This window comes from Siphateles boraxobius, unplaced genomic scaffold, assembly GCF_051911475.1.
Source record: "Siphateles boraxobius isolate OS27281-9 unplaced genomic scaffold, OSU_SipBor_1 8, whole genome shotgun sequence".
NCBI classification, from domain to species: Eukaryota; Metazoa; Chordata; class Actinopteri; order Cypriniformes; family Leuciscidae; genus Siphateles; species Siphateles boraxobius.
Window position 1 is genome coordinate 31,446,902 of NW_027509208.1, and position 12,279 is coordinate 31,459,180.

Consider the following 12,279-nt stretch of genomic DNA (forward strand, 5'->3'; position numbering starts at 1 on the left):
GAGAGCCTTGCGTTCAGGAGCCGAGAGCGAGTATAGTCTTCCCCGGGGTGGAGTGGTCCCCGGAAGAAGATCTATACAACAATCATACGAACGGTGTGGAGGGAGAGAAGTGGCCCGGGACCGACTGAACACCGTGCGCAGATCGTGATATTCCTCCGGCACCCCCGTCAAATCACCAGGCTCCTCCTGTGAAGAAGAGATAGAAGAAACAGGAGGTACAGCAGACATTAAACATTCCACATGACAAGAGACATTCCAAGAGAGGATAGTATTCCTAGACCAATTAATAGAGGGATTATGACGAACTAGCCAGGGATGGCCCAAAACAACAGGTGAGAAAGGTGACTGAAAAATTGAAAAAGAAATGGTCTCGCTATGATTACCAGAGACAGTGAGGTTTAAAGGTAGCGTCTCTCGCTGAATCCTGGGGAGAGAACTACCGTCCAATGCGAATAAGGCCGTGGAATCCTCTAACTCCTGGAGAGGAATGTCATGTTCCCGAGCCCAGGTCTCGTCCATAAAACAGCCCTCCGCCCAAGAGTCTATCAACGCATTGCAGGTGGCAGACGAGCCGGTCCAGCGGAGATGGACCGAAAAGGTAGTGCAGGATCTTGAAGGAGAGACCCGAGTAGTCGCGCTCACCAGTAGCCCTCCTCTTACTGATGAGCTCTGGCTTTTACTGGACATGAGTTAACAAAATGTGCAGCAGAACCGCAATAGAGACAGAGGCGGTTGGTGATTCTCCGTGATTCTCCGGACGCCTCCCAGCTGCATGGGCTCAGAACTCGAACTGGCGGAGGGAGATGGTAGTGATGCGGAGAGGGGAGCAGCGGAGAAAGCGAACTCCTTTCCTCGAACTCGACGGCGAAGGTCGAACCGTCGCTCGATGCGAATAGCGAGTTCAATCAAGGAATCCACCCTGGAAGGAACCTCCCGGGAGAGAACTTCATCTTTAACATCCACGCGGAGACCCTCCAGAAACCGGGCGAGTAAAGCCGGCTCGTTCCAGTCACAGGAGGCAGCAAGAGTGCGAAATTCTATGGAGTAATCTGTTATGGAACGATTACCTTGAGTTAGGGAAGACAAGACCCGGGAAGCTTCTTCACCGAAAACAGAACGGTCAAATACCCGAATCATTTCCTCCTTAAAGTCCTGATACTGGTTAGTGCACTCAGCCTCCGCCTCCCAGATTGCCGTTCCCCACTCTCGAGCCCGTCCAGTAAGGAGAGATATCACGTAGGCGATACGAGCTCTGTTCTTGGAGTAAGTGTTGGGCTGGAGAGAAAAGACAACATCACATTGAGTGAGAAACGGGCGGCATTCTGTGGGCTCACCCGCGTAACACGGTGGGTTATTGATTCGGGGTTCAAGAGATTCGGAAGCCCTGGAAGCGACCGGTGGATCGAGGCGGAGATGATTGATCTGTCTTGTGAGATCGGAGACTTGGGCGGCCAGGGTCTCAACTGCATGTCGAGCAGCAGACAATTCTTCCTCGTGTCTGCCAATCATCGCTCCCTGGATCTCGACGGCTGACTGGAAATGATCCGGAGTCGCTGGGTCCATCTTGGTCAGATTCTTCTGTTATGCGGGTAAGTGAGGACCCAAAAGCGTTTTAACAGGAACAGAATCTTTTAATGACAACACAGGGTAGTACAAAGATCTTCTTCTTGAATGATAATGGAGAAAACAAATAACCCGCAGAGAGGGCGATAACAGGAACATAAAAGTCTCTCAGGTAACTTCAAAAGCTTTAGACAGCAGTAGAGAATAGCCGAGTAGCGGCGACAGGCTGCAGGTCTCTCAGAGAGGACGCGGGTCGAAGATAGACTGTGACTACCAGGTCTCTCGTAGCATCAGATGAACTAGACAGAGTAAATAATAAGATGATTAGCTGAGAACAGATTGCACTTGCCAGGCGGATGCCAACAGGACAGGACAGGACAGGACTGGACAATTTAGAAATGAACGAGACAGTAGTTTGCTTCTAGCATGAGAAACTCAAATGAGAATCTGACAAAGAAAGCAGCAAGAACAGAGAGGGAAATAGAGACCTAATCAGAGGAGAAAGGGAACAGGTGGGAAGAGAGTGAACGAGGTAGTTAGAGGAGATAAGGAACAGCTGGGAGAGCAGAGAAAGAGAAAGTAACCTATGATGACCAGCAGAGGGGAACAGAGTAACAAGAACAGGAACCAGACACAACATGACAAGACATAACAGATAATCATATTAATTAGTTATGTGTCCGACATTGTAAAGAGCGATATCATTGTGCAGCATTTTACCACAGTAAGTTGGCTGAGTGGATCTCTGAGCTTCTGTGAGTGAGTGGAGGTGGGGCTAATTTGCATATTCATAGAACCTGTTTACTAAATGAGGCAAGGGTGTAGTTACATTCAAGCAATTTTAAGGCATGAAGGGTTTTTTTCCACAGGATTTTTTTTTTAAATATTAATGTCATTTTTGTGATCAAAGATGAGTTTTAAGGGATATAATTATTGACTACAGGAGGCCTTTTAAGAAACCCCTTAAAGCCCATGTTGCAGGTTAACCACCACTGTCGATTATTGGGAACATAAATCACTCAAGATATGTATATCATTTTTAAAATGTCTCAAAAATGGTCTTAAAGACCATTTTTTATGTTTTTGGTATTAAAGTTTTTTTAAACGCAATTCGGTGATGACATCACGTTGGGGAGAAGTGGAGGAAAGGTAGCCTCAGCCTAGTATTAGAACTATGGCGACTGACTGGGATGAGGAAGAGGTGGCAAGAGCCAACATGTATGATGGCCCGCAGCCGTATTATTTCGAACCTGCCAGACGTGAGAGGGCGAATGAGGAATTGCCAAGAACTGATGGCCGTCAAAGCCAATTAAATGCATGGTCCGAGGAGAATGAGTGGAGAGTTGGTGAAGTGTCCTGGTGAATTGCTATCATTTAGCAACGCAGCAATGAGCACTGGAGCTAGTCTACGAGCAGCAGTGCACAATAACGACACATTTTTACTGTCATTGAATAGCACAGAGTGAAAAATCAACATTTTCTTTATATCTAGTGGCAGTGATAATGACGTTAGTTCAGATAAGTAACGGTAACCTTTGTCATAGTGTCGTAGTACTGGTAAAATGTGTCGTTTTCATCTAGAAATAGAAGGCATCATGCTAGCTATATGGGCGTTTCTAAGCGTTTATCTCTTCCTCCGGTGAAAATGTTGTCGCAAACGTAGCCGCCGCATGTCTGTCGCTGTGTTTGGCAGGTGCTTGTGTGGGCGGTATAGAGAGAGATAGGCAGACAGCCAGATAGCATAACATTAGCATAGATAGCTAGCAGCTACATAGATAATAGAGATAGAAATATATGGTAGGTAGATTGACAACAAAGAGTTGGTCGCACATCAGAGGCGCCCGCGACATTGGATGCGCAGATGGCGCATTTACTAGCCTATCTATCTATATCTATATATCTGTCTGTCTATCTATATATCTAGTCTATCTATCTATATCTATGTATTTATCTATTTATCTATAATCTGGACTATCTGAATACTCTCGTCTCGTCTACTACTCGTCTCTCTAGTCACTCTCAATGCTCTCAAGGCGGGCTTTGGTAAATTCTCTCCCCAAGGTGACGTAATGCAATGCATTGTGGGGTAAAGGAGAATCGTTGCAAACCGCTGTAAGGTAGTACCTACTTTTTCGTATTATATTCCGTTTTGTGATACCCAACAACATAAAATACAATGGATAACAGTTTAAATGTTTATTACCAACAAGCAAATTGAACAAATTTGTTGAAAAATTAAGGATAATTAGTTTCTAATTTTTTTTTAAATCTTTGTTGCCACCAGGCCCAGGCCACAATCCAATCTGGAATAATGTAAAGCATACTGTAAATCTCTATGAGAAGTCAACAGCATATATTCCATATGGCCATAATAGTGATCAAGAACACTCAAAGCTGTAACTGCTGCCAGAGCATGTCCAATAAAATGTGAACACATTGTTTTCAATTAAGTTTAGTTTTCACCTTTTTTAATAATCTTTTTACGTTTACAAATTAATTTCAGTGGTTCTGAGGTGTTACAAATTAATAGTTAAAGTATGGATATTTCATATAGATTATAAATAATATGCACTTTTTGTGCTAATATGCACTATAATATGCAGTAATTACATGCAAATAATATGCACTTTCATTTTAATGTAACACACTGTACATTTCAAGTTATTCAGCTATTTTGACACATGATCAGACCATTACACATGATTCCCATACACGGTATCAAGACAAATACACTGTAAAAAATAAAATCTTTAAAAAATGATCAATTACTGTCAGCTACGGCTGCCAAACAAAAAACGTAAAAATAAAGTAAAATATCCTATTTTAAATAAAGTGCAAAAACGTTTACAGAAATTTCCCTTAATGTTTTACAGAAAAACACAGTTATTTGACAGCTACTTCCTGAATTATTACGATCAAACACCTTCACTGTACAGAAAACCCCACACAAAAAACAGTCAAATGACTGTCAGCAATGGCTGCCATCAAAAAATCTAAAAATGAATGTAAAATATTAAATAAAGTGCAAAAGGCTTTTAAAGAAATCTTCATTAAACATTTGAACAGAAACACAGTTATTTCACTTATATTTAAACTCTTGCAGTTAACTACTTTCATGATTTACTGTGATTATACTGTCTGTTAAATAAAGCAACACGCAGCAAATCATTAGTGTTTCTTTGCTCATCCTGGACTGAAGCACAGGCTCTACTCTTCAACACAATGGTGAGCCACAAAACAGATTATACAGAAACACTTTAACAGAACTTTAAACACTAACAGATCTCTCAAGATCTTAGCATCTTCACTTATTAACCAGACTTTATTTCTTTCATACTAATCATTCTTATGTCACCATTTTGATGATGAGTGTTTGCTTTAGTTGGGCTCTGACCCTTCCGATTTTAACTTTAGTTTTTTTCTGGATGCTTAACTCTGTGTCTCTGATACATATTTGTTATTATAGGAAATAAGGAAAAGAAACTCAGATCAGATTATCTTGGTCACTTTTTAGACATCATGTAGTGGCCTGATTTATTGATACCACCTGAAGGCTAATATCTGATTAAGTCATTAAACATTAGTTATTAATTTGCATGTCAATACTAGTGCAGAAAATCCTGCAGTGTTGTGATACTCAGATAGATTTTATGAAGTCATTATACAGAAAATGTTTTGACAGGCATACAGACTCACTCAGACGTCAATCAGCGTATGAATTGCAACAATGGTGACAATGAAAAAAATTCAGATCAACTCCAAACTCATCACAAAACAAGCTACTAAAGTCACAAAAAAGCTTTGTTGATTGTCGCTATTGTTGAGATTCATTTGTTGATTCTTCATGTCTCTATACTCCTAAATAAATAAACCAGCTCAAAACATTTTCTTTATTTTCAGAATATCATATTGTTATGATACTAATGCCACAATATTACAAGGGTCGTGTGAAAAATTATGACATTAATCACACTCTTTGTATAAAACTAAAGTCTTAATTATGTAACCTAAGCTAAAATAATCAGAGATATGATTCAAAATCATATCAGGGCATCAGGTAACCATCACCAATAAGTGATAATCATCACCTGATGAGATTTTCTCCTGCATTAATTGCCAAAACAAATGTGTATCAAAAAACAAAGTTAAAGCAGCCAGTGAAAAACTAATGTTAATGATTCTAGGACCAAGAGCCCAACTAAAGCAAATACTGATCTCAATCATGGTGACATCAAATTGCTGTTAAAGTTTTTTGCACTTTATTTAAATGAGCATATTTTACTTTAATTTTATGTTTTTTGTCTGCCAGTCATTTGACCCTTTTTATGATTTTTTTTTACAATTAACATCTACATTTACATTAACATAATTCAGGAAACACCTGTGAAATAACAGTGTTTTTTCGGTTTATTTAAATTAGAATATTTTACTTTAATTTTACGTTTTTTTTGTTTGGCAGCCAGTCATTTGACCATTTTTTTACGATTGTTCTTTACAATGAAGGTATATCGTGATAATACAAGAAATACCAGTAAAATAACAGTGTTTTTCAGTTTATTTAATTTAGGATGTTTTACTTTAATGTTACAGGGTTTCTTTTGGGCTGCCAGTCATTTAACGGTTTTATCATTTAACTGTTTTGTTACTGCTTAATTACAGATTATATTAGTAATTTAATTATAAAGTAATTTAAGAAAAATAGAGTAACTTTTCTGTATAAAAAAATGTGAATTACTGGAATTTGTCATTAATGTCACAACACCTAAATTAACAGCTGTATTTTTAATTTACAGATATTATTTGTAATTTTACAGAGTTTTAAGTACAATTTAAAATGAAAGAAAATGATCGTCAAAAAAATCAGTTATTTTCTGTAAAATTCGGATTTGTTTTTACAGTGTATGTAAACCATATTTCCTTGTGGAAGGATGAGTAGCGTGTTCATAGTACCTTGTTACCCATGTAACCCCCTGATCTATGTTGAACAATTTTCTCTATTTTCCGGTTCATGGTGAGGTACAATTTCCGAGATTTACTTGAAATTTCTAAACAAATCACATCTGAATAGGCAATTTGATATTTATTCCAGGAAAAAAGAAAATTCTATATTTTTTGCTATTCATCCTAACAATGATATAAGAAGAAAAAAAACCTTTTTCTTATAGACAGGTCATGTCAACTGCCCACATATACACAACATGTATTCTTTAATTGCTAACTGGCAAAAATGTATTACATGTTGCAACATAATAAAAAAGAACAAACTTAGTTTTTTATTGGTAATTTGCATTCCCGAGACTCGTGTGGTAAAGCAGCAGCAGTCACTGCAGGTAGATGGACCAGTATATTATGTTGAAGAGTGAGTACGCTCCGGGGAAGATGACCCGCGAGTATTTGTCTATGGCATGAGTGTCTATTAAGCTGCTTTTTGAGGTAACAGCAGGTCTTTGAGTTCCCTGCTCATTATCCAGGACCAGATGAACCAGGAACTGCTCATGTTTGTCCGCGTTCAGCTCCGACATGCCGTAGTTTCCCGTGGTCATCATGTCCATGTCACTGTAGCTGCTGCTCATCATCTGACCAGGATGGGTCATTCCACATGAACACGGCAACTGCTGGATCATACAAGCACATATTACATGTAATATTACAGTATGTACTCGGAATTTAAATCACATTGATCAAGTGAAATTTTCTTCTTAAGAAAAAAAGTTTAAAGAAAATTCTTAAGAGGTTTTCTTATGAAATTCTTAGAATTTATCGTATCCCTATTAAGCCTATTGTATCAAATTTGGCCTTGTGTATGATTTGTATGATGAAAATGTCCCCCCTCAGGTTGTTGCTGTTTTTTGTTTTAAACTACAGACAAGTACTATGCAAAAAGCACAAGACAAATATAAGGCATTGTGGTACAGTTCAGAATGTGTAAAACAATGTGTAAACATTGTGTAAAACAATGAATAATAACAGCTAAAATATAAAATGAAAGTAAAATACTAGTGCATTACATGAATATTCACGAGCAAGGACAAAGCCACAACCATTAATGTTAAAAATAATTTATTGAAGAGAGTTGGGGAAGAATAGGGAAAGGATGAAGTGGAAGGGGAAAAGGGATGATAGTCAGGTTGATCTGGGCGTCTGGTGTTCGTGGCCAGGAGACTTAGAGTGGGGGCATCATCCCAGTTAAATGTAGGCCGTGAGATTAGGACCCCCAAAGATTAGAAGAGCTGAGGTAAGCTTGGCTTGACGGAGGTCGTTGAGATTGTTACAAATGTAAGAGCTTCTGAAGATCAACAGCTAAGGAGTCGGATCGTCTCGTCTGAGATACCTCGTCTGGCCACTGAGGTTGCTGTTCCGATGCCGAAGGAATCTATTGAGTACTATTCTGGAGATATGCCGGTGATACGGAGGATTGATAGAGTCTTGTGGCCAGGTTTCGATAAGAAAGAGCAGATCTCCTGGCTCACCAGATGATTCATTATAAATGTATAAATAGGGCTTATATCACTCCTAGTGTATTGTATAAGATGAAGGTTAGATCTGATCCATATTGTCATCTATGCAACACATCTACACTATGTTCTTATTTGCACATGTTTTGGGAATGCCCAACAGTGGTTCCTTTTTGGACTTTTGTAAGTACTGTTCTTTCGGATATTCTGGATCTGGATATACCCCAAGACCCTTTGCTATTTCTTTCTACTTTTAGATGACTCTGCTCTCCAGTTGAATGCTCAACAAAAAAGGACCTTATTGGCAGCAAGCACTGCTGCCAAAAAGACTATTTTAAAGCTATGGATAGAACCAAGCATACCTACAACTTTCGTTTGGCTGTCTTATTTTAGAGACATTGTATTGCTGGAAGGTACCACTGCCAAGGTCAATGGCGCAAAAGACAAGACTATTCAGAGCTGGACAAAAATTTGTTAGACAAGCTGAGATTTTGACATCCTACTTTACCCTCTCTTTTTTTCCTTCCCCCACATTCTACATATCCCCTTCTATATATTTTTTTTTTTTGTTTTGTTTCTTTTCTTCTCTATTTATATGTGGACAGTTTTCATGACATCTGGCTGTACATAGTTCATGTGAGCTTTGATATGTTCCTGGTATGGTAAATAAAATAAAAATTTTGATCACAAAAAAAGAAAGAGCGTATCTTAGGACAATGTTTCCCAAACCTGTCCTGAAGGACCACCAACACTGCACATTTTCTTTGTCTCCCTAATCAAACACACCTGATTTAACTCATCAGCTCATTAACCCATGTGATAACCCATGTGTTTGATTAGGGAGACAAAGAAAACGTACAGTGTTGGTGATCCTTCAGGACAGGTTTGGGAAACACTGTCTTAGGAGATGTTAGATAGAAATTACAAAGATGCAGGGATGGATGTAGAGATCGAAGATGGATGAAATAGGGGTACATTTTTTAAATATTATAGGAAGCCAAAAAGGCAACCAGGAACATGGACTTTAGGTTCAGCCAATGACGGGGTTTAAATAGCCTGAGCGTAGGGGAGAGGATGCAGAGGCTAAGTAGGTCGGTTGACGAAAACGGCAGGACCAGTGTTGGATGAATGTCCGATTCTTGAGCCAAAAGTCTGAATTTCTCGACCATTCATGAACCCCAAAAGGATGGTGGCTATGATTAAGGAGTATTTTTTGTAAAGTGCTGAGGAGAACACGCCTGACTGCCAGTTGAGAGAACTGAACTTTGGGGGCCATTTGGAGGCAAACCGGCACCCACCATAATAACCTCTGAAACCTCTGAAGGGTGCTGCGTCAGAGTATAATTTGGAGTCATCGGGATAAGTCATTGTAGAAAATAATGAATGCCATTCCAAGATGAGGATTGTTGCCAGAAGCGCATTTCAATTTGTATGCGTCATTTAACATGACTGTTGTGGTGATAGAGGATAGACTGGTTGAAAATTGAGATGGATGTTGAAGGAGTCCAGATTGGCCTACATGAGGTAGAATTCCTTGGGTACTAGAAGGTATCTAGTCTGAAGTGTTAGCTGAAATATTAGAGTAAACGGTAAACATATTGCTGAGGACAGCTGAAGGAAGGGTAGAGGAATGGAGCTTGGGATGAAAGCATAGGAGCTGATCCCGAGTACCCACGGAAATGGTCGAGCACCCACAGAAAAATATTTCTACTATTTGAAAAATAGTATCAAAGGGAGTTATTCTCCCTTGATTTTAACCAAAAAAAAACAAACAAAACAAACAAAAAAATCGCATGCAGCTTTCAGACACGATTATCAAATGAAACTGTCACATTTAACATGAAAGACAAAGGGGAATTTGTTGCATGTGTATAATAACTTTGGCACTGGGCACACACTGGCAGAAACAAATAATATGGATGAAAGGATGTGTATGAGTGGGGTTTTGAGTCAATTGTGGGTATGGAGAAGAATGATGAAATTATGTGAGAAAGATCAGGGGCCGGTTTCACAAAGATAGACTTTGACTATGGCTTAGATATAGTAGATAATCAGACTTTAGATAGACATTTAAATCAGACCGTTGCACAAAGCACTTAAGACTCATATCATAATCATATCGCAATCGCGATTTCAAGCCAATGCGATTATATGACGCAAAATGCTGCGATTTTATCAACCTGTTTCCAGGGGGCGCCAGTGTAAAAAATAAAGTGGGTGCAACTTCCGGTCAGGCGGCGGAAGTAGCATACCAATGGTATTTTGTGTGCTATTTAGCGAAGAGGCTAGGTTTTTTCTTTTTTTTTTCGGATATTTTTTTACTATTTAAACTAAGTCGCAAACCTTTATGAGAGATGTCGTTACGGAGCTCATGGACAACGTGCTAATTCAGTGGCCAATTATATAAACATCTCCATGTTTTCGGTGCTGATGCAGACGTGTTCATGTAACATGTAAGGGTGGCGCTGCAAATAAAACACCTAAAAGCTGTCACAAAGAACCGGCAAAAGTAATGATTATGAATATGTAAAATATAGCAATGATACATTTTAATTAGGCTATTTATTAATAAACAAGTGTTTTCTGTGTCGATGCTGACTCGCGATCTTCACAGTAGAGAACGCGCCGGAGAAAAATGCACACTTCATACGGATTACATAGTTTTCTTTCGTTTTGAATTGTTCCGTTTAAGACATTTCAAGCGTTCTGTAGATAATATATATATATATATATTTCTCAGGTCTGTAAAGCAAGTAGACTATGCTGAGTTTCGGTTCATTTATGAGACGAGCTGCAGTTCAGGCGCCGGCGCCTTCGTGTGGTGATATTATTGTCTGCTATATTTACTTATTATTTATTAAATCCAGGTAATTTGTGGATGAAACATTGATTAAAATGAAGATACAATTAATACAAAACAAAATTAACTTTAAAGAAAGGCTTAGTGCTTTCTGTTTGAGGTCTGTAAAAGTTTTAAAGCAGTCTTTTAGTAGGCTAATGCTTTCAGGGAACTCTCACGTCCGTAACATTGTTTTTTCCTCATAAATGCGAACACGAAAAATAAAATGAATATTTTATTTTCTGTGGAGAGCCAACCCTTTTTCATCCCGTGTGTAGTATTACTTTAGGTTGCGCAGTGTAATTCACACATTTCACAGAATTACTAAAAAAACATTTTGCCACCTAAAAAAATATTTACGATTTTTTTGTGTCACGTCTGTAACGCATGTGTATTTCCCTCATATTAAATATAAAATGCATGTGTTATATTTTTCTAATGTCTGGACTCCTTTATTAATGGAGTATGATATACTCACAGAAGTTTTAATATATTAAATGCATTTTTTGTGGTATTGTATTGTATAATGTTAACTTCAAATTGTCACAAGTCTGTCCTGTCATATGTAGCACATGTGGTGTTCTGTGTTCCTGTCTCTGTCTTGACTCCTCCTTCCTTGTTATCTGATTATTGGTTAATTTTTCTCACCTGTTTTTCCTCGTTACCTTCCTTGTTTGCTCCCCTATTTAGTCTCCCTGTGTTTGTAGTCCTGTGCTGGTTCGTTGTTATCATGTTCCTTGTCTTTCCTGCTGATCTGATTTATTCTTTTTCTGTTTTTGTTTGTTAGTTTTTGTATTTATATTTACTTTATTAAATCCTCTTCCTGCACTTGAGTCCTCGATCCTTTCCACTACCCAGCCGTGACAGAACGAACAGCCCTGATGAGGACTCAGCGGAAGACTTCGGGTCAACCACCAGTCGTGCCGATTGACTGCCCGCACTATGACCGGATCATGAAGGTCTCTGCATTGGTTTCCTTGCACCAGGAGGGGAGGAATGTGAGAGACTTTGCCCGGGAATTTTTCTCCGCCAGTAAGGGTTTAGGGTTGGGAAAGACGGCTCTTAAAGACCTCTTTAATTATGCCCTGGATAAGCCATTTGATGTGTCGGAGATGGAAGTGCTGAGAGCTTTTGACTTTTGGGCTTTTATTAACGTTTTAGACACACAAGGGAAACCGCCGTTGTGGCAACAGGCAGCACCTCCGGAGGCAGTTCATCCCACACCGTCTCACATTTGTCGGCGGAGGAGAAGGAAGAAACCCTCCGTACCAGTTCCTGTGGTCCCGAGTTCGGTGGTCCCGAGTCTGGTGGTCCCAGTCCCGGTGGTCCCGAGTCCGGTGGTCCCGAGTCCGGTGGTCCCGAGTCTGGTGGTCCCGAGTCCGGTGGTCCGGAGAAGGAGGAGACACGCCCCGTCTGCCCAGT

The 12,279-nt window shown here is 39.5% G+C and overlaps 1 protein-coding gene across 2 annotated transcripts in view; it reads right to left on the reverse strand.

Annotated features, from left to right (window-relative positions):
• Positions 1–6,734: 6,734 nt before the first annotated feature.
• The window catches only part of gabrr1 (gamma-aminobutyric acid type A receptor subunit rho1), a 37,436-nt gene continuing 31,891 nt past the window's right edge, over positions 6,735–12,279 (reverse strand). Inside the window, exon 10 of one of the 2 annotated variants that reach the window (XM_077219664.1) lies at positions 6,735–7,175. In XM_077219664.1, the coding sequence (XP_077075779.1) occupies positions 6,885–7,175 (291 nt within the window). In that variant the 3' untranslated portion in view covers positions 6,735–6,884. Of the gene's footprint in view, positions 7,179–12,279 lie in introns of both variants that reach the window. The other variant, XM_077219663.1, reaches the window with a different exon arrangement.